This window comes from Melanotaenia boesemani, chromosome 19 (genome assembly GCF_017639745.1).
Source record: "Melanotaenia boesemani isolate fMelBoe1 chromosome 19, fMelBoe1.pri, whole genome shotgun sequence".
Taxonomy (NCBI): Eukaryota; Metazoa; Chordata; class Actinopteri; order Atheriniformes; family Melanotaeniidae; genus Melanotaenia; species Melanotaenia boesemani.
In genome coordinates, this window is record NC_055700.1 from 18,418,440 (window position 1) to 18,442,379 (window position 23,940).

Below are 23,940 nucleotides of genomic sequence, written 5' to 3' on the forward strand. Positions count from 1 at the left end.
TTAACCTGTTTTTGAATTTATTAAGCTCATTAGGGTATTCTTCATGTGGAAGTTTAATGCTCTGCCAAATAATAATGTTGGCTTAAAGAAGCTTAAAGGATATTCATTTTTTTATTTGGACATATTATGAATCATGTGGGCATTTTTGAATAACTAATGAGACTGTCATGCCAAGAAAATGTCATCACATGAGATATGAACAGGAAATATGCAATTTCTTAAACAAGAAGTATAGAAAAATAAGTGCAGTGATTTATTTTTAAATATAGCATCTGAACATTTACCCACCGATGTCTTGGTCACGCCCTGCACTGAGCTACATATTTATGCCTACTTATATTGTTAGAAATTGTTTATAATCCTATAAACTAGGTCAGCTTGTATTTTTCTGCCTAGTTTGTTTATGAAATAATTTTCACTCTGCTTTGATCAGAAGGAGTAAACTTTCCACGTGCAATTACAGCGAGGGCCGTATTTGTCTGGTGTGTATCTGTTCGTGTAATTGCTGTTTATTATTGTTTATGTGGATAAATGTTTCCATGCACATGTGCACTTTTCTGCTTGTTTGCAAGAGTTCACATCTGGGTATGAATAAGGGCTAGTATGGATATGTGTATGTTAATGAGAATACAGTTCTACGATTGAATTTCCAACATGTCCTTATGACTTCCTTTGAGTCCCTGCTCTCATGTCACAGTGAGGTGCTTGATTTCCTCCCCACTGTTGACCAAACAGTCCCATATTAGATGTCTGGCATTTCCTCAGACATTATCTGTCCATCTGTCTGGTTAAATGACACCGGAGGCAAAGATGTAGAGTTCCTCTAACTTTCAAACCCTTTTTTTTCCTCTTTTCCAAAAGTATATAAACAGAAATTGAAATCTATCACCAAGTTATCAAGAAAAAAACAATACTGAGCAAAAAAGCCAAGAACAGTTGGGTTTGTTTGCTGCATTTATGACTCACATGAACAAATGACAATGAGTCTGCGCTGAATGAGTTGAATTTGCTTTTCTAGTGGGTATAGGAGGCAATGCGTACCAACTGTTTATGTGTAAAAATGTAGTTGTTCATGCCATGCAGAAAATCACTGTTTATCACTATGCTGCCAAAAAATGGGGGAAAAAAAATCTAATTAAAGTGTGAAGGATAAACCCAAGCTCAGTCATTTATATATGTTGATATTTTAAGCTCTCAGGCCATATCAAGTTGACTATTTCCTTCAACATTTGTACGAACATTTGAAAAGGTTCTTCTAATTTAACCATAAACTCCCCCTTCCTTTGCTGCTGTCCCTCCTATCAAGCTAGAATAATGTTACAAATAACATTTTCCACTCCTCTGTAAGTTAGTCCAATAGTTTGCATCATTTTGTTTTTCAAGTATATTTGATTGAGAGTGGAATCAGACACCGCTGGATGGTGCCAACTGTGTGCCAAGAAAAAGAGCTTAGATCCCTGAAACTACACATAGTAATACTCTCCCTTGGAGAAGGGTTCGACTTGTGGAGATTGCCTCAGGCTTTTCCTGGTTGTGTAACACAAGCTTTTGCAGCTCAAAAAGGGATTTAATAGCTTGTCTTTTTGACTTAACACTAGGTCATGAAAACGTGTGCAGGCTCATAGTACCAACGCTGTGCTGCACTCGAACAAATCTTTGATACTTAAAACTTCACAGTATGCTTAGTCTGGAAGCTTTCAAAAGCACAAAAGTGCTTAAGAAAACATGCACAAATATGTAGAATGTCAACTCATTGATCCTCACAAACAGTCTCTGACACACATTTAAACATCACTTTTAGAAATGTTCATTGAAAGTTTTATATCTATTAGAATTCAGACAAAAAGTATTTGTTTCCAACAAAGTGTGGGATACTGTATGAAACATAAAACAGAAAGTGATGACGTTTTAATGATTACAACCCCAAAGTGGTGTAAATAAGAAACTGATCCTAATCTGTCTTGCCTAGTTAAATAAAGGGTAAATAAAAATAAATATATAAATAAAATGATATATATTGATGTTTGACTGTCATTTTGTATGTAAATGAATTATGTTTTGATCACTTTAGAATGATCCATAAACCCGTTTTTGCTGCCGGTTTTTCTTTGATTAAGAACAATTATATTTCTGCCATGAAATGTATATAAACTATTGGAAAAGATTCACATAAAAGGCATGTGAAGTTTTTTAGAGAAGGGTCTTGTTTAGAGGGTGGAGGTTGCATATGTGAGAAATGGAGCATTACAATAACTTTAATGCTAAAAGAGGCAAAGACACACGAGTCAGTTTTAAAGAAACAAACCAAATGAAGAGACCAAACAATTTAGGACTATATATACAGGAAAAACAGACATACTATGTAGTATAGTTGTTTTGCCATGAACAGTGAAATCCCCAAAAGTTTGCCTATTTTATTTTTATTGCAGGCTATATATTACTTTTTTTATTGATAATGTTACTGACCTGTAACAACTTCTACATAGCATTCACCAAACAAACACACATCTTCTTCAGTCTTTTGTTGCTTCCATCTTAAATTTTCTAAATGTGTTGTTGAGAACATATTCAAATAAGTATGAAAAAGTATAAAGGTTGTCAATTTTTTTGCATCTTCTTTAAAAACTTAAACAGGATCAGTTCTTCTGCTTGTTACAAAATCTGTAAATTAATCCAAGAAGAAATGAAAAGCTTGCATTTAAAATGGCCTTTGCAGGGATTTAAATAAAATGTAATCTTAATAGTTAAGGAAAATATTCTCACAGGATTTCTAAAGTTTTTATATAAATTGTTGTGTGACACAGCCACTTTTTTTTAGGACAAGTGAGGACAGATTTTCCTCAAACATTCCTCTGTTATAACATATCCACTTAGTATTTTGCACCATTACACCTTCTGTGTAGTTTTGTTCATACAAGACACAAAATGTCAAAATAGAGTGATTCTAATTACAAAACCCCCAATTCACTGTAATGTTTAGGTTGGCCATGGTTTATACTGTAACACTCAAATTAAGTAGGGTTCATTATAATTGATTTATGACTTACCAGATTTTCTCCAGTGATTAATGTATAGTAACTAGATGGCGGCAAATGAAAATAAGCCTCAGTGTAGTTACAGATGAAATAACAGATACCTCCATTGCTGCTTATTTTAGGAGTTTCCATGCATGGGTCCAGCATCTGATTATGAAACCTTACTGGGCATAAACACCTCATGAGGAAAGATGGAAAATACATTCTGCAGTCTCACACCTTTAAGTAAAAAAAAAAAAAAAAAAAAAGCTAAACAACTACTAATCACTAAATCACAGCTTCCTTTCCCGTTATTAAAGCTAACAAGTTGTGTTTAGGTATGTGTGTACATAAGAGCTGGAAGAGTCACTACAGGGCTAATTTCAGTTTGTGTGATGCCTTTAATTGCCGTTATTGTTGTGCAGTTTAAGATTTTTGCAGGCTGAATGTGGTTTAGGCCTACGGTTGTTGTGTTTACTACACTACAAAAAAATCATGCAGTGAATTAGCATGCGTCTGATACAAATGAAGAAATACAATACATGCAATTTAGGGTAAATTATACTGCTACATTGACAAAATGAGGCTTTGTTTGGCAATAATAATTGTTATACTGTGTATTCTAATGATGGAAATAGCTTCTGTTTCCTTTTACATCAAGCTTCACATTTCAGTAAACCTTTACTACACTGTAAAAAAACTGCAACACATTATCTATATTTCCCTTAAATGACACAGATTTTCTCACCAGCTATAACATCAGTAGTACACATAAACTGCTAAATATAATTATTATTTATCTAAGTAATAGTTGTGAATAATTGCTCTCACACAAAGTATTAAAGTATTAAAATGCTGAAATTTGTTTTGACATGAATTTGTTCATTGTAGGGACATTGCATTAGTTAACGGCAATTTCACTGTAGTAGCTTATTTAATTTTGAAATACAGGAACCTGCAACTTTATAACATTCTGACTTAACAGTTGACATTTCCTCGAAGAGTGTATTGAGATATATTTCATGTTATTAGATGGATAATAATGTCGTGTGTGATAAGAATCCCTGAGGATTTGCTACCAGGGATAAAATAGTTATAATGTAATGAGTCATTACGTACATGCACTGACATATCATTTAACTTTTTCGTGCTTCAATTGAGTAAAAATGCAATGTAAAACTACAAATATGGCCAACCATTGATATCTGAAAGTATATAGCAGTTTCAACTCCTGAATATCAAGAAAGGATGAATTCAAAAACAAGCTCTGCTAAACAGGTCTTAAAATGCCAGTGAATGAGAGATAAAGATGCTTCTTAGGATGAAAGTTTTCATATAAAACATTAACCTCTCTTTGTCAGACATGTCATCTCATATATTTCGCCTGCTATGCTAACGCTGTCTGTATACTGGTGAGATTTGTAGCTGGTCTGGATTTAATCCAGCTACTCCGCCGCTCGTAGAAGTGAGCCAAACCTGGCTGGACTTCAGCAGAGCAATACAAGGCCAAACCTGTCCACAAGCTCCAACACAGAGGATTAATAGTTTCTGCTTCCCAGCAGTGTTGACAGGTTTTGTGCAGCAGCCACTTTTTAAATTTGGAATAAAATTTGTTTAATATCTATAATAAAGAATATGACAAGTGAATTATATTTCTACATTTGCTCTAAGGTAAAGTTGGTCATGAGTTGCTTTAAGATTAATTATAGCGTCTTACTTCCTTTTCAAGTCTTCTCTTTGGCCTTTAGTCAGATGAAAATATATGTTAGTCCTTTCCCAAAACTGCTTATCCAACAGTCCAGTCAAACAAGCCACTGCTAATAGTGATTTTATATTGATTATGTGTCCAGTAGATGCTAATGAAATTGAGCTTATTTAAATAAACCTGTAAATAAGTGAGCTATGATCAGAACCGCATAATTTTTTAAGCTAACATTACCATAAATCCACTTGTGTTTCTCTGGCTCCAGTCCACATTTCTGTGGCTTTAGTGGAATTTCACAGGTGAGCCCCACACAGGAGGGTTTTGTGAGACTTTACTTTTCTCCACAGATGTTTTGACTTGACTCAGAGTCAGATGGGCAAATGTCTGGATGCTCTCGCACATCTACACACATAACAGGAATGCAATGAATAGTCTCCTTGTATGTGAACATGAATTTCAACCTGTACTGCAAAATGGCTTTTTGACATTCAGGTCATTGCTCACCTGTAAGGCAGGATTCACAAGTCTGTCTTTCTTGCTTCAATGATCTCGCTCCTCACCCACATTGAATGGATGTTTTGCGATGAAAAAAAAAACTGTCTGATGCTTCACATTATAACTTCTCCTGCAAAATATTATTCTTATTAAAAATTGAGCTAATTTCAAGAAATTTGCTCATTAAAACTAAAATGTCAAATAAATGTACTGCAGCACTTAATGGGTTTAAATCCAACATTGGTTCTGAGTGACAGCCTGTGAACTAAATATATGCAAAACTTTTTCTCCTCTAAAATTCAGGTGGCTAAATAGCTGGATGAAAAACAAAAGCTAACAAGCTGTATTTTCCCTCATTTAGTGTTTTTTCTTTTTTGCAGCCTCATCAAGCCCGTGGCTATCACTGTTAACTATCTGTAATGAAAATAATGAAATGTGATCTTGGTGACTTAAATTTAATTATTTTATTTGACTTCTCAGAGAAACATCTCAGACAACACGCTAACAGCTATTTTCCTTGGAGCTCCTCTTCTCTTTTGCTATGATGCAGTCCACCTTACAGTATAAGACTTTGATGTTCATCAGTGTTCCAGATGCTCCACAGCTGTAACAGCAGGCCACTATTGAGCTGCCTTTGTGTTGTCCCTTTTGGGCAAAAATGTTGTATAATTTTCAGCTATCGTTTCTTGATGTGCAACATTAAAACACACTAAAGATAATTTTACATCCAGTCTGAATCTTTACAAGCTGTTGCTTCATTTTGATCTCCGATTAGAAGGGAAAACGACTTGGTCTCCTTTTTGCAGTTGACTCAGAATAGAGCTGTTTTGAATGGAATTGCAGTTTTAACAGCATTAGATTTAGTCAGGGATTTAAGTAGCACGTGGTTGACACAGTTCCTCTCAAACAAATGCAACAGTATCACCAGCTCTAGCAGTCTGTAGTTGTAGCTTCTAGATAAGATCTTTTCAGTGGAAGATAAATAGTTGTTGCATCTTGGATGAATGACAGATATTGGTCTGAACACAACTGGAAATGTGATGGTCTGCTGCTCTGACTTGTTTTGAATCCATAAAATAGAGAAAGGAAGAGATGTTGTATAAACATGTGGTGTGCAGTCATGTTTTTGTGTCTGGTGCATTTCAGCATTCAAATCCAACTAACTTTTGGGCACCCTACGAGTGTTTCAGTGTCTCTATTTCTCAGTGTTACAGCAGAAAGTGAGATTAAGGTTTATTACTAAAAACAAACCAACAAACAACCAAACTCCTTATCCCTAATCTTAAAATAAGGTATTATAACCATATCAACATTTGGATGAAATGAATAGTATATTATCATTACATGTTCTTACTTAAATTGTTTGAGTCAAGCTCATGCTCATGTACACACACGCATAAAGCAGGCCTTACAGAATTGTGCGCCCACTTTTAAGCAATTATGTATGCGTGTGCACATGCCACAACAACAGATACAATGAACTCATGTATCGACTTCCTCCCACCACCCAGAGTCACTTCCACTGTGTGGATGAAAGGTTTTCGGAGTTGTTTCAACCCACAGACTGTTTGTGTTTTAGGAGTTTGACTACTTGTGGTTGCTGAGATCATAAAACCTGTGAGAGCCTAACAGCAACACTACTGTTTAGCCTCTTAGCTCATTTCACCACCCTCTCTTATTTTTTTTTGTCTGTCTTCTCTATGTGGAGGTTCCTTTACAAAGGGTTTTACAGCCATTGGTGCTATTTTTATAGTTTCTTACACTATTCTGGATATAAAAGTTTGTCAGCCATGCCAGCAGTATGTCTCTGCTGTTGGCCACGTTGGCTTGTTGGTTCATTTTTGTCATAAACAAATTAGACGCTCTCCACCTTTGAAGTTAAAGGCAATCCCAGGGTAAAGCCACCGTTAAATTGTCTAGCTTAGTTTAGGGTGCCTCAGTTCTGACAGGGAAGCTTTCCCTGGCTGTACCTGTCTGAAACATCTCACTTCAGAGGGATCTTAATTCCTTTTCACACAGCTATGTCAGTACATAAAGAAGTTCTTACTAAAACTCTGTTGTTTGCATTTTCTCATCCATAGTGACCATACTCAGGAGGTTTACTGTTCTCTCTTCCAAAAAGTAAGCTGCAGAAGCAGCTGACGGATGATAGCGTTGTTGTTTAGAGAAGTCCCTTAAGCACACTCTGGCTCTTTGGATTGCTTGCCTGAGAGTGCAGGATAAGGGAAGCCTTACTGATATGAAACCTTTCTTTTCTAATCTCATATTCGACTGGCTGTTCCTCCTCCTGCAAATCTAAAATCAGTTTTCTTTTTTTAGGGTTTTGAGTGGCTGTTTTGGTTTTATCATCCCACGTCAGGATCATGTTCATGAGTTTATCATCTACTGCAAATGCAAACAAGTTTACAATGTTTGGATACTTTTCATATTTTGTTGACTCTTTCTAAGTCTGTGGTGAGGCTGTGGGCTGTTGCAGATATCAATACTACAAACACCATCATTCTCACTTTGATTCTCAATCTTTCCACCAACACCCCCTCATCACTTTGCCTTTTTTCTTTGCTTACAGGCACAATTTCATTTTCTTTTCCTCATTTTGCCTCTTTCCCAGTTTGTTTATCTCTGTTTGTCTCCTTTTGTCTCCTTTGCTGATCAGTCTGTCAGCACAATAAACAGATCTGTTCTCTGATAGTTTGGATTTTCCATTGCACCTATTCTGAATGTGAGTGAGTTTGCATTGGTGATAGCATTAAGTATGCTTAAGGATACTTCAATTTGACTGTATTTTTATTTAGAAAATGGGTATCGGTGCAAGGTACTTGAAAGTGTATAGAAGTGTATTAATATGAATAACTATGGCTGTATGGTGAGGTGTGCCTCCTCAGTTTGTTTGCCAGGAGTGTTTTAGCTTTTATTCTGCTTCTGTGCTTTAAGGGAACTACATATACACAGAAATGGTTCTGTGGGTTTCCCTGTTGAGTCTATCTAACCGACTTCTGTGGGATCAAAAGTTTGAGATGTCTTTCTGAAGACGGTTCTATTTTGGTTTTTTTAATGCAAAGAACAAGATTTCTGTACAAACTTGTAGTCATCACCCTATACGGTTGGACATTTAGTCAAATGGCTCCTTTTCTTACAATTTCAGAAATAAAACAAGAACCCACATACAACGAAGTTAAATCAGCAATACAAAACACAAAAATATGAGTTTCCAGAAAAAATATGGTTTGTATTCAAACCCTTAATTTAGCTTGTAGACAATTAATTCTGCAGCTTAATTATTTTTCTCAATCCAGAAAGAAATTTGTCATCTTTTCAGTTCAGTTTGTACAAAAAGTGGTTTCAATGAAAGTTTATGTAAAAATTCTGGCATGTTACACTAATGACTCATTGGCAGGTGATGATGATTTGGGGTTGTCAGTGGTTACTGTGGGGCTAATTTTTGCCAACGATGTTACTCTTTTTCACGTATTGTGGTACCACTGACAGTTTAAATCTTCAGATGGTCTAAGAGCTGTGGAAAAATCTCTTTTATGAAATAACTTGGCTATGATGTTTTTGACTCATGGTATCCTGAATCCTTCAGTTAAGAGACAATCGATGAGATTGATGTCTGTTTTCCTTTTAGCTTGCTTTGTTTTCAGTATCCACATGTAGCTTTTTAGCAGATGGATGGAGGGGGCTGCTGGCTGGTCGCTGTGTCATATGTATTTGTGAAGGCAAAAGAAGGAAAAAAGGGAAATGTGATGGATACAGACAGAAGCAGGGGAAATCTGTTGTGGCTTACTATGATTTCCAACTCACACACACACTTGTCTCCTGTTTTGGTCATAGTTTTGGCACCCAATGTTTCCTCATGATATGTCCAAATGTTATATATTTTTGTTTGAGTCTGTTGGAACTTGTGCACATTTTGTTCAGGGTGTAGTGAAGCAGGATAGAGAGGGGGTTTCAGAAGTTGACATTTCAATCACCACAATCCCCAGTACGTACACACATACACTCACAAACCTTGAGCCATTTGGTTTGAGGCTGATTCCCTTTGACAGCCTAAATATTTGGCTGCGTCCTGGCACCAAGGTAAATGCACCCCACAAGAATGTTTTTACAGGGTGGGAGAGAGAGGCAGAGATGTGGAGGGAGGGAGGTTTTGGTCAGAGATAAAGACAGAGAAGCCCAGAGCAAACAGTAAGAATATACTTAGGCAAATCTTAAATAGCAATATTTCATTTTTCTATCACATAACTCGTAACATTAAAGAAATAAAGAGAGAAGTTAGGATGGAGAATAAATATGATTCCTAAAGTCAGGAATAGGAAAATTGATTGAGTGAATGTGACTTTGTCAAAATTCCTATTAAAACAAAGTTAAAATACACTGGAGGTTAAGATGTTTCTGTAAAAGTTTGTGCCCAGGATTGAAGTAAAAATGTCTTTTTACAGTTGCTGTTTGGTTAGTCTAAATTAAACTAAATGTAAGTGTAGAAAATACTATTGTTTGGGCAAAATGCAATCCAAAACATTTATTAAACCTTTAAATAGTAAAGCATGTAGTGTTTTTCACTACAAGCCACAACCACCCATTCACACACTTTTTTTACAGCACTTTTAAAGGTATGTTTTTATTTAGGGATTGAACTGCTACTAATATTTTAATTATCAGATGGTGAATCTTCATTAAGCCATAGGAAATTTGTCTCCTCTCCCAAAAATCTGTTATTAACACAGAATTTGGTGATCATCTCACAGCATCTGTTTTCAAACTTCTATTAAAATCTATTACTAGGATGCTAAAGTGGAACCCTGTAGCAGTCCTGACCAGACATCAGTGTGTGATGCATTTGGAGTTAGAACAAACAACAAGCAGGACAAAAGTTTTCTCCTGCAAGCTTCTACGTTGATCAGCTTTCTCATCTGGTATTGTTAGTGTTATGATGTATTTGGACCGGTCAGTTGAGTAGAGGCCAGTCAATTCTCAATCCAATATTTAAATTTTTAAAAGTACATGGTTGCAAACCACACATCATAAGTATATAGAGGTTATTAAAACCAATAGTATGTACATGATTGGCACTAAGAAAAGCAGTCTTGTTCATGCTGGTTCTCAAATTTTGTTTTCTAAAACTACCATGTACTTCTTTCTTAACTTTCATATTTATTGCTTGATCTCACAAACTAACATGGACAGCGTCGTTGTTTCTCATAAATTCAACAAGTTTTCATTTGCATGCTTTGCATTCTCTATGGTATAGTCCACCATGGAGCACCACATGCTTTTTATCAGACAAGAACTCAATCTATTGTGCAATGAAATAAGTATCTCAACTCCAAATGTTTGTACTACAACATTTAGTGGTGCCTTTAGATAAAATATCTTACAAGAGGGTTGTGAGAATTTATGTACAGCTGGGGTACCACTAGGTAAACTACTGTATATTGTATTGAAAGAGCATGGGGGAATACCAGCTGAAAATCCATATGCAGAGCTCTTGTTTTCCACTGCGAGTACAGTAACGTCACATTTCCCTATGTTACAGTCCTGGTGATGCAAAACAACAGACATGGGAAGCTGAATTGTACCCAGTGACCCTGAAACTGATCAGTCAGCAATTCTAACAGTTGGGATCCTGGCCTGACACTCGAGATTATATTGGGAAATCCCTTATTATTTCTGATGTGATGTTAAGAAGATTAAATGCACAGTCCACTTGAGATTACGTAAATATATATTTTCCATTGAAAATTCATTTGTTATCCACTTTTTGAAAAGAAATAAACTTCTTGTACACACACTAACCTCATATGTCTGGCTGTAGGAGAACGTTCCTGTCAACATTCATTGATGGAACTGTTCATGATCAAAAGGAAAAGGATATATCAATTATGTCTGATGATGGATTTTCCAAACTATTTTTTGGTCATCATTATTTTCAAAGTTTTAGGTCTGGGGAGTTTTCTTAATGTGGCTTGGCCTCTTCTCTCTCTCTCTTTCTATTTTTTAAATTTCTCTTCCTTCTCTCTTTTGGAGGAAATCCTGACCTCATATTTACTTTCTTTTGCATTGTATTGAAAAATTAATAAACCTATCTTCAAAGGTGCACGTTGAGCTCTGCAGCACCGGCTGTAATCCATGATGATGAAACATTAAAACACAAAGTCCTGCTCAGACATACATGGACAAATGTATACATGTACTAACGCACAATGAAGAAAAAGACCTAATCTTGTACAGGTGGATACACACTTAGAAGCATGGAAACACACGCACACACACCCAGCGAGGAGGTCATTAGTGACCCGAGGAATGCAGAGGTCAAATCTTAAAAGACCTGGCTGATAGAGGGGATGTATAGGATCAAAAGGGAGAACGAGAAAGGGAGGGAGCGATAGATGGAAGGAGAGGGAGGGAATATATGGGATCAAAGAGGAGAGGAAAGGAGGAATGAAATGATGGGAGGATGAATGTGTAAGTGAGAGTGGAGGTGTAGAGGAAGGGGGGAGAGAAGTATGAGAAACTGTGCTGGAAGGATGGAATAAAGGAGAGAAAAAGGGAAATATGGGGAGGAAAAGAAGCAGAAGGAAAGAGTGGAGGGATGGAGTGCAGAAACAATACAAATAACTCAAACTGACAGGTGTGTGTATCTGTGTTTAAATGGTAGGTTTTCAGCCAGAAAGTGAAAGCTTGTGTAGTGGTGAAAGATTTATGTATCTCTGTGTGCGTGTGGAAGTGTCTGTGAATGCCTGCTGAATAAAACAGGGTCCATTTTTATTAAAGCTGCAATGCCCACGAGCTACTGTGGATGTTGCAGTTTTGTTACAAATGTTTAAATAAAAGGGGGACAAAGACTACAGCGTAAATTTTTTTCATCGTTTTCCACCACAAAACTCGTACACAAACACAGATTAGGTGTAAAATCTTCAATTTTGAACATTAAAATAAAACTTTAAATAAATTCCCATCCTAGCCTCCTAGCATTTTTTTATATAGATAAAAATATTATTATCATTATTACTTTTTTGAGACAAAGGAATAGTGGGTGATTAGCCATCCAAATGTCCTACAGGGCCAATAATGGGAACTGTGATTGGACTTAATTTACAGGAGGATGCAGAAAGTGTAACATTTTTCCTCAGTCACACTATATCCCTATACCAGTATTGGTGTCCTCCTCATGGGTTTTGTGTTAGGGTTTCATTGATGTGTAACTCAGAATATATTTACCTATTTCCATGTGTCTTAATTTCTGTCAGTGCTCCACTCATATCAGATTTCATCGATAACATCGCCACTGAGTCTTAATGTTTATTTCCTTCTCTCGTCTCATTGCTTCGGCTATTTTCTTTCTTACTTACTGATTTCTGGTAGAAATCATACAGTGCTGTCCTCATAGTTTCATACTGCTTCATGTGTGTGCATAACAGAAAGAAGGAAAGTGAGAGTTATATTACTGTGATAACATCTTAAAGGCAGGAGGAAAGAGAAATGCTTAGAAGTCTTCATTTGTGCTTGGGAGACAGCCAAGATTGAATTGACTGCAAGTGTGTATGTATGTATGTGTGTGGATGGACTGCCTTTGAAACACTTGTTACAACACATGGTTTTCCACTCACATGCAGACACACTATCAGTCATAAGACAAAGAAAAACACCCACACAGAGAGATAGTTGCATGCAGACGCACATATGCTCCTCTTTAGAGTCTCATTAAATCCAAATTGGAAATTAAGTTACTGAAACTCTTAAATCTCGTGTAAGAACAACCAGAACTAGCCAGAGGCTTTATTATATGGGAAGTATTTCTTTGTGTGTTGCTGTTGTGTTCACTTTGTGAGTAGACATTTTTTCATACAGCTTACACAGAGTGTTCAGTCAACTAATTAAATGTGTTTCTGACTTTGGTGTTGAGCTTAAATACAGTCATCTTATCTCGCAGTGTTCTGCTTTAAATATACAGAAGGTCATGACAGCAGATGGATCTTTCTTTGTTAAGAGAAGTCTTCCTGCAAACTCAGTCAATTCTTTTCCCGTGTTGTCAAATTTTTTGGGGTGTTTTCATCACGGGCAATCCACCAACATGACTAAAGGTCACGGGCAGGATCAGGCCATATATTATCAGTTGTTTTATTTACTTGTATTTATGGAAAGATAACATCTAGGTTCTAATGATGCCCATGTACAAAGCGGTTACACATAAAGAAAGTCAATCACAACAAAAACATACCAGGTGATGTCCATACGGAGACGAGTTTAGGTGTATGTGTGGATCCAGTCGCTGATTGAAAGTCTTATGAAAGAAAAAAATGACTGACAATTCTGCATTGAGATTGTTTTACAATACTTTGACTTTTGAAGCTCTAAAGAGCAATTTCGCATCGGTTTTATGTAAAACATGGGTAAAATGTAAGGTCGTGAATCACATCAGTGCTGTGCTATCTGCAGCACTCTTATGTTTGCATTTGTTGTGCATTTTTGACACAATGTACAACTATAATATGAACAGTACATATAGCAGGTGTTGCTAAATCGATGGAAGCGATTCCTCAATTTTCAACACATCAGCCTGTTTCCTTGAGGTGCAGTGCATTGAGCTCTGAGCCACTGAATTTTCCACCAAGCAAGGCTGTTAATGCCTTTTGTTCCAACTACAGCTGTTAATCAAGAAATGATTTTCATAAAGCAGCATTGTCTTGTTGAAACTCCACAGAACTCGCTCTCAACAATCAGGATAAGTGCACATGAATATGGGCATTTTTAAGAAGTTACACTTTCTCATCCTTTGTTTCCAAATAAAAACGAACGAAAGGCACAAACAAAGTATGCATATAGCTTTATTGACAGGAATGGCAGCTGTTTTCAAAAAGGTTTTCAGCCCTGTAGAGGAGAAGCATTTCAACAGTAATGTCCTGTACATAGACAGATTCTTTCGTCTTTCTTGTGCAAAAATCCCCTTGTTCTTAACATTGTCCCAAAAACGTGAGGCCAGACCAGGTCTGGTCCAAAAGCAGCTACATTTGCTTAGATTTTTGCAATCAGTGTGTTATTTTATGTAGATTAGATTAGATTAGATTAAATTAGATTAGATTAGATTAGATTAGATTAGATTAAACTTTATTGATCCCACGGACGGGGAAATTCACTTATTACAGCAGCAAAGCAGAGAAAGTGAAAAAAGAAAGAATAAATAGATAAACTTAAGAATTAAATATAACACAATAAACATAAAAAACAATAACAGTATAAGGTGACGGTATAAATGACTGTGTAAACAGTGTAAACAGACTACAACATGACAGCCTGATTCAGGTGTTACAGATTGTTGTAGAGCTTCACAGCAGTTGGGATGAAGGACCTGTGGAGCCTCTCTTTCTTGCTAAACTATATACTAGTTTATATAGTAATGTAGTAATAGTTTTATGTAGTAGTATGTAGTAGTGAAGACTGTAACACAGTCTGACGCTTATGTTTCTTAATATAGTCAACGGTACATTTATGGGACAACATGTGGGAAGTCCTCTTAGCAAGGTTAGCTCCACTGCTGTCTTGTCCAGGTACATCATTACCATGCAAACAAAGAGGCAATGGATACATATTTGTGACATTAAACCAAGGAGACAGCCAGAAAGCCTTCTGTTCAGAAACGTTACAGTTGGGGTTAGTGAAAATCTTTACCCTGGAAGGTGTGTTCAGTTTCAGTGCCCCAAAACTGTTTGTATGTGGACAAAAGGCCACAAACACACAGAAAAATATGCCGTTAGTTATGTTTGTGTGTGCAAAGCCTAAGCCAACACTCTAGAGTGAGCGCTTTTTAAATCAAGCCACTGAACACTTGAAATCTCCACATGTGGGAATCTGACTGTGATGATGTTTGCTCTAGATGCACACTCCCACCCCACTCCATTTCAACAAGAGTGGACATTTCCATGACAAAGGACAATTATTAACTTTCATTGGCTCCGCTTGCTTTGATATCAGCTAGGGGTGTGTCTGTGTGTGTGTGTGTGTGTGTGCAGGAGGGGGCGGGCTAGGGGACAGCAGTGGAGGCGAAGAAGAAACAGGGGGATCTGATGAAAGGGACCGAGTGGGAAAATGCACCCACTGACCCACAGTGCACTAAGAGAAGTAGAGGATCACAGCCGAAAGAAAGAATTCATTTGTTAGGGTTTTCATGTTTTTTGTTCTCATTGCTGCTTCTTTTTCTTTCTTGTAGTCATTCTTACTTTCTTGTTAGTGTTTCTTCCTATTTATCTCTTTCCTTTCCCTTTTTCTTGTATTTCTTTTTTATCTGATTATATATGACTGTCCTCCCCCTCACCCTTACCCCTTCGCCTGCCTCCTCCTCCTCCCTTCACTACCATAATTTAAGGGGCTGAAAGGCATGGTGAGTGGAGAAAGCAGAAAGAAGAGAGCTAAGAAAAAGGGGAGACCCTGCAGATGAGGGCCTTCCTTCACGGACGTGGCACAGATGTGAGAATGTTTTCTGTGAAATGAGGTGGGGAGGGGCGACGATAGGCTAATTTGTGTGGTATAAAGACGGGGTCCTTTTCATATGCAGAGCGCTACTTTGATGCGCGGCTGATGAAAGCTGGAGGGAACGCAGTAGAGAGAAGAAGAGAGGGTGACGGAGGGGTTCTTTGTCCCCTGACAAGAAGGCATCTGCTCTGCGCTGCCCTCCTCTCCTCTACGACTCTAAGGGTTTCACTGTGGGATGGCCAAGAGGGAAAAATGTCATCAGAGCACTTTAGTAAACAGAAAATGAGGGAAAAAAATGGTCATTTGTGTTGATGTACTCATTTGAGTAACAAAACAGAATTTATTCTTACTATACACACTACAGATAAATACACACTGTACACAGATGCATGCAGACATACTATCGACACTGTTTACAACGTTCCACTTCTTACTAAACACATCTTTACTTTGGCTGATTGTTCCCTTTGAGAAACCATGCAAACTTTCCTCTTTCATGGACATTAAGATCAACGTTTCACACGGTGAAAGTTGTACACATGTATATATATATATATATATGTGTGCGTGTGTGGTGGAGACATCACAGGGAGGCCGTGCACTGAGGTGAGTGGCAGTGCTGTCTGTGTGTGCATCTGCCTTCTCCTTACTGTGTGTGGACTGCACAACTTTTGGAGCGTGTGTGTACGTGTATTTGCATTGTGTGTGTGCATGCTTGCGGTGCAGATCATAGGTGGCGAGCTCGCCAGGACTCTGTCACCAGACACTGGCTGATTTCACGCTCACATAATAGCTGAATCTCTGCAGCAAAGCTGAGAATGTTTTGGGTGGAAAGACTCAAACGGTCTCCTTTGGTCTGTAGCTCATGTAATAAAACTAAACTACTCACTCACTTATGTATTTACTTGGGTATTGAATCATGTCTTTGTGTCTGTCACTTAAGAAGGTTTAATAATCAAGCATAAAATGTATTTGTTTTCTCTTTGTCTATGTCATCAACTTGGCTCTTGCTATTACAGTGCTGGTTAGAATATCACTTACAAATTTAACTATGTTCCAGATAATCGTGGATTACAATACTGGAGTATATATGAGCTAGACATGATATCTAAAAAGACTGAGAGTTGTTACAGGCATTCATTTTAGGCTTTGTTTACATGATAATGTTTCCATGAAATGGCAAATATATTTTCTTTGCATTTTTGAAAAAAAAAAAAAAAAGCATTTGCACAACAGCGGAATGAAAACTATGTCCATGTAGGAAACCATGTAAAGAGGACGAGAAATGATGTCGTGCACATGCCAGGCCTCTAGTGGGCAGCGAAACTTTGCAATGACACACCCAGGTGTGTACAACATCCTCATAAGATATGTGGTGCATGTAACCTCTGCTTCTTCATTGACGGCATAAATGTTCTACCAGAAACAGGTTTTGCTTCAACAGACCAAATAAATTAAAAAGATTTAGCGGCACAAACGTGACACAGAGGTCCACCAATGTTGTTGTGCTTTTCACGGGATAAGCAGGTCTGAGTGTGCAAGTGCAAGATGATGTGAAATACGTCATTGTTGCCAAAAGATTCCACTTCTAATTGACACTGATGGGACTCACCTTGAGTTGTTGAGTTTCACTCTAGAGGTCGTTGTCAAATCTTTTATCCACCTAAAACTGTTAACAAGAGGCCAGAATGCAACAAAACTTTTGCTTTTTACTGTCTCAGCGTTGTGGTATAAACAGGGCCTTAGAGCTGTACCTGCCTCACTGCCTCAGGTAGTCATTTTAATTTAAAAGAAGGGCTTTTGCAAAAAGTATACAATAAACCAAAGAAATTTTTAGACATAGGTATAGTATTTTCACCACATGCAAATCTAACTGGCTTCTTGATAGGCCTGACTATTACCACTAATTTCCTGAAACAATTCAGTTTGATCCACAACAGCCTGATTCGATTAAATTAAATCTGTTTCAATATTGATTCATTTACAGATATTTTTGTAACAACACCCATTTTTCTTGAATATTAAAGACATTCCTAAATGACTATTTTAATAAAACACAGCCTTTTACATGAACATCAAAATCAGATATCTGGGAGTAATCACATTATTTTAATAATCTGATATGACTCATCAATGTGCACTTCTGAAATACAATATTTGAGTTTGAACTGATTCAAATCGATTAATCAATTTTCGTTAATCCAACTTTATTTGATAGTTTGTCCAGGTCACACCTTACTGTCTGCTTGGTTTGCTTTGCCATAAACTAAAATGTTGCTAATAAGAGTCAGAAAAGGTTTTCTCTCATTAATAATGTTGCACAATAGACAATACAAGTAGCTCCAAGTGGTTCAGTTTGTTTTGTTTACCTGGTTGTTCTCCAACATCTTGGTAAAGGTCAGGAAACTGTGCAGGCTGTAGTTTTTTCAGGTTTGCCGTTTTCATGTCCTATGACTCAGTCTTTTGCGCTATCATAAGCTATAGCCTTTCATTTATCCGCTATTCCCCCTGCCGATTGCCTCAGAATATCAAACAGATGTTCTGCTAGAAAACGTGATCAATGTAAGGGCTCATTTTTGCTCACTGTTAAATATACATATAGTCGGCTCCTTCTATCTGTCCTTTGCATTTTGTGAATATTTCTGTCTGTTTTCAGAGATCTTCAGTATGGGCAGTCAAACTGAGTACCACCAGAAATTGTTGGGGGCAGTCTTGAGCAGTATAGCTTACATGGAACCAGTGAAAGTAACATAGAAGAAGAAGAAGCCGCAACGTATTCAAATTATGGCACGAATGGAGAGTGTACGGGTGGTGACATTTGACAGCATTTGAAACAGATGTAGCTATTTACGTATGTAAAGTAAGCATAAATGATCCATAAGAGTTTCTTAAATTACGTGGAAAGAGAAAATCAGGCCTGAAATCTTGTGATTTGCATTCTCTGATTATGTTAAAAAATTATGTTTTAGAAAGTAGACAAACTTAATTTTTACCAGGGTGACAAATTGACTTAACATTATGTTATTTTTGTCTCACTCTAGGTGATCTTTGCCCTGAACCAGACATTATTACAACAGGAGTCTTTGAGGGCAGGAAGCCTGCAGGTCCCATACACCACCGAAGACCTAATCAGGCACTACAACTGTGGAGATCTAAACTCCATCATCTTCAATCATGACACTTCACAGGTCTGTCTCTTATCTTGTCTTGTCTTGTCTTGTCTTGTCTTGTCTTGTCTTATCTTATCTTATCTTATCTTATCTTATCTGGTCTGGCCTTACCTTGCCTTAATAGCCACATCACTACTTTCACTTAACTCAATAAACTAAGAGTGATTTTGACCCCTGGACCTAATGTTTTTCCCTCTGACATGACTTTTAACCTTTTACATTTACCTCTAACCTTCTGAACAACTTCCCTTCCCCCTCAACCATCTTCCAATAGTGTTTCTAAACCACATCAGACCTGTTCATTAACAATGATGGTTAAGTTTGTTTAGTTTTTTAAGATCATATCCTATAAAGAGGCAATCAAAATGTCTTGTTTAGAATTGCAGCATATATATATATATATATATATATATATATATCCTGATTCAAAGTTTTAAACAAAAAAATAAGGCTTTCATCTTCTTTCTTTTATCTCCTTTGAACCACTTCTCCTGCCAACTACAGGTCCCTAACTTCAATAATGTGACGTTGCCACCCAGTGAGCAGGTGACTGCCCAGGAAATAGACAGCTACTTCAGACAGGAGCTCATTTACAAAAGAAATGAGAGGATGGGCAAGAGGGTCAAGGCCCTGCTTGAGGAACACCCTGACAAGAGCTTCTTCTTTGCCTTTGGTGCAGGTTGGTGTTTTGATTAACATGAAATATATGAATAAATGAAACGAGAAAATAAGGAACGAGTCATTTGTAAGATTATAATGTTCGTGATAGCATTTTCTCAAGTGCATGTACTACTTTCAAGTTACCAAAAATGGATTATACTGTGATATCATTATTATATTACAAGCTGATTAAATTTCCCAGAGGGGCTTGCTGCCTACTTTACCTCTGCTTTTGAACTAACATCTTTCCCTAAATGACCAGTAACAAGCTTAGCGATGCTATACTTTGAAGTAAAATCAAGAACCAGAGATAAAAGTGCACACTCCTGGTGTGGAGGGTTAGGGTTAGGGTTAGCCCTTGAACACATCATAGACTATGTCTAGGTGCCAGTTTTAGCGTACCATCTACACCTGTACAAGACATAAATGACATAAATCTTCAACAGATAGTCTGTTCGCTATATTCAACAAGTGAAAATAAGAAAAAAATAAAAACAGCTTATTATCATACCATTGAATTTAGTGTGTAGTTTGAGGATGTGATTAGTGAGAACTTTGTTTGCTGTTGCTGTTTGGCTTGTTGATCATAGAAGAATATAGGAAGGGGCAGAGAAGAAAAATGTGAAGGGACACATTAAATCAGGGATTCTCCAGCTATGCTGAACAGCAAATCAAATCACTCATGCTGACAGGCCTGATGCTTATCCGGCATGTTGAATCAATTAAAAAAATGTTGACAAGGTCGGAAAGTGCAGACTTTGCATTCCACACCAAAAAGACAAGAGACAGGCGCTTACTGGTGCTCCCATGTTCCCACTTCTCATTCTTAGGATTATGTGAATTGTGTGTATTCAGGTAGTCAGTGAGTTACCTGCAGTAGACAGTGCTCAGAGCATCCTCAGTGCACAACAAAAAGGTTTAGGATGAATGTTAAATACCTATCTAGTCCAAAACCCTTTTGTCAATAATTAAATGTTGACACTTTCATAGCATTTCACCAGGATATTTAAGCACAATACACAATGATAATAATACCGTCTTATAATAAATCATAATACTCAATATGCCTTGTTTTAAGTAAGCAATGCTTTAGTAGGAATCCTCTTTTTAAAGACAGATTGGATTCAAAATAAATTAATCTCTTGTATCAGACTTAGCCAGAAACATTATTCTTCAAAGTTGTTGTTGGTTATTTCTAAGTCGAAAATCAAAGAGTCTTTTAGCAGAAGGATAGTTTCAGACCTTCACAGTCTGTTGGTCTCTGAGCTGGCAGGAAACAGCTGAGGAAAAGCAGGCCCACACACACACACACACACACACATTCAGGGCCTAACAAGGAGTACATTTCACAGCGTGTCCCAAAGGAGGTGCCTTTACAAGGGCTTGGTTTCTAAAGGTGTGCGCTTCTGTGTGCATTTGTGTGTGTGCATGCCTGTGTATACGCTGGTGGGTGAAAGTGATACGGCCAATCAGCCCAGAAGCACTAGTTCTAGACACACAGAGGGCAGGTTAGGTCGACTTGTACAAGGAATGGGATGGGCCACATTTAGGTGCATGCACAAACACACACACATACACACACACATACCTACACACACACACATACACACAAGCCCACAGCCAGAAGCCATTCCCAAAACCAACCTGGGTAAAATGTGTCCTTAATTATCCCTGGAAGGGTCATAGGACACACACACATTCACACACTCGCTCAATACAATGGCGCCCATTATGTCAGCATACTCGCTTCCCTGTTACCATCAGCTGTGAGACTTATCAGTGACCATCTCATGTCCCTTTAAATCACCACAAAGGGACATCTCAGCAGATTAAAAGTTCAATTCCTTTGTACTATGCATTTAGGGAACTGTCAGCGTGACAAGCTGCAGTAACCAGACCCTGGGAAAGAGCTGGATTTATCACCCTTAATTTGCAAAGGTACAAGCTTTAGATAATCTGTGATTAACTTAAATGTATCTAGTCTGAGCTCTACATTGGATTCAGTGGAATTACAGTTGTGTTGTTTGAAGGATCAGAAGCATATTAAGCTCTTCCCATGTAATGATCCCATTAGCCTGCAGCCTGCAGATTCTTGACTGATGCAATGTGGAAAATTGCTGTGGGTTCTCTTCTTTTTTGCCTTCAATAAGCTTTATTGTCATAAAAATTTAACAAAACTGTTTATACATGATAATTTACTCCCTGTCAAGTTGTCTGGTTAGATACTGACCAGGCTTTGCCAGAGAAAATTAAGATATAAAAGTGTGTTGCTTATTTATGTTTATGGAAGCTGACCAAAATGCCTTGACTGTTTGACCATTGCTATGATAATTGCTGTTTTTGCTTTACATATTTTTGTTATACGCTATTACCATGAAATAAGAGGTATGATTGCAGCATTATTTCATTAGGCGTGTTTGACCATTTGTCTAAAATGTAGTGTTTTCACAACATTTGATTTGAAAATGCAAATCTTAAGGCTTTTGTTTTGTGCCTCAGCTTTTATGCAATATAAATAGAATCAGGACACAGGGACATAAAAATGTTTTGACCATATATATTCACAACTTGTTATATTCACAACATCTTTATTCATCTTTACTTATTCGATCTTATTTTAGTATTTTTTTCTCATACTTTAATTTATTGTTTACATTGTTCTATTCGCCTCTTACAGTATCCCTCACTATTGATCCTGTGGGTTGTGATTTTGTTCCCCTCGTGTTAAATGTGTGTAAGACAACACATGGCTGCCACAATCATAACAGTGATTACGATGACAATATAAACAATATCAGTTCTAAAAAAGAAAAGTTTTTAAAAAGTTTTATGCAAAGATGGAACTGTTTTACGAAACCACTGTAAATGCTGTAGTATATATACCAGACCTGTAAGTGGCATTTGAATGCTGTCACAAAACATCCATCAAAAACAAAGAGGACAACATGGAGCATGGGCATAAACATGTGAGATGTAAACCAGCATAGGGAGACGAAGCTGGCAGTAAGTCAAGCTTAAAAGCAGACATTAATTTTGCTTTATTTATATCATACTCACTAGTGCCACAGCCTGCATGGTAGGCAGTGACAAAAACGGGGAAAGGACTATCAAAAGATGTCTTATTTTGAATAACAGCAATTTATAGATAGAAAAATGTGTGTGTGGCATGTGAACGGATCAGTGGTGGCCAGTCAGTGTAGTGACCAAACCAAGCTCTAAGCAGGAGGTAAACAGGGAAATGAAATGGTGGCACTTTCAGATTTACTCATTTTGGGACCTGTTTTAAAAAGAGCATTTCTGGTCTCCTAAAATGCCAGATCCATGTGGACAAAATGTCCAAATTATAAGAAATGTTAACAGATATCTTTTTTTTCTTTTGTTCTGACTCACTACAAAGAGGCCCGTGACCAATTTTACATCCCAACTCTCACTGTTGGAAAAACTTTCAGTGGTCTGGTCACAGAGTGGACAGTCAGAGTAACAGTTGTGGTTACTGGTCAGCTCTTAGACTTCACAAACAGCTCCAAAAGAAGACACACGTTCTTCTGCTTTGTCTTGTTTTAACATTGCTGCTCAGAGACCTGTGTAGGCCGCACAGGGAACATTGACAAAGTGGAAGAAAGTTGCTTACAGTAATGTTACGTGATGACCACCCAGTGATATTGGCTGCTTTGCAACAATTTATGGAAAAAAACACATACTACAAATCCACAGCACAAAACTTTGTCATGCCATACTTAGAAACTCATCTTTGAACTAAATGAAAGATAAGCAGGGTATTTTTGGTAAAGTCTGAGTGAGCTGACATCATATTTTAAACCTTTCTTACTGGCTGGAGTGGTACTTTTGGCTGATACAGTTTGCCAATTCTTACAGCCTGTTAGAAAACTTTTGGATCACAGCAATCCTGCATTGGTTTTAGGAGAGTAACTTAAATAAACATCATGGTAGAAATATGGAGGTTTTTCACTGTGTGTGAATAAAGGGCTGTGCTGTCTTGCTCTTCTACAGTATAATTCCAGCATTGTCATCCCCCAAAGTTTTTTACAGTAATTTTTTCTAGTCCCCCTCATTTGTTTGTCTAAAGTACCACACCCATCACTCAGCATTAATGACAATGTTGAAAAAGCATCATATTCTCAGGCAGACATATGGAAGCAGTTATTGCTGAGTTCCATAGGTACAGTAACCCAATCCATGTATACAATCTGAAACCTTGTTCCATTCATAATCCCTGCCATGCTGAAGGCTGACTGCTCTGTTTCTGCAGCTCTCTGAAATAATTTTTCTCCTCCAGGCTTAACTTGCATCCATGTTTCAGCCTCAGCCCGAATCTGCTTAGCACACCATGCTTCTACTCAAACTTTGCTCCAAACCACAAATTTAAATGTTTGCGGCAGAGTAATTGTTACTGTGGTTGGCAGGC

General features: G+C 37.4%; 1 protein-coding gene across 1 annotated transcript in view; it reads left to right on the forward strand.

Annotated features, from left to right (window-relative positions):
- The window catches only part of trabd2a (TraB domain containing 2A), a 55,394-nt gene that overhangs the window by 10,965 nt on the left and 20,489 nt on the right, over positions 1-23,940 (forward strand). The window contains exons 3-4 of the mRNA XM_041969191.1: positions 18,726-18,872; positions 19,359-19,533. Coding sequence (XP_041825125.1) covers positions 18,726-18,872; positions 19,359-19,533 — 322 coding nt within the window. The remainder of the gene's footprint in view (positions 1-18,725; positions 18,873-19,358; positions 19,534-23,940) is intronic.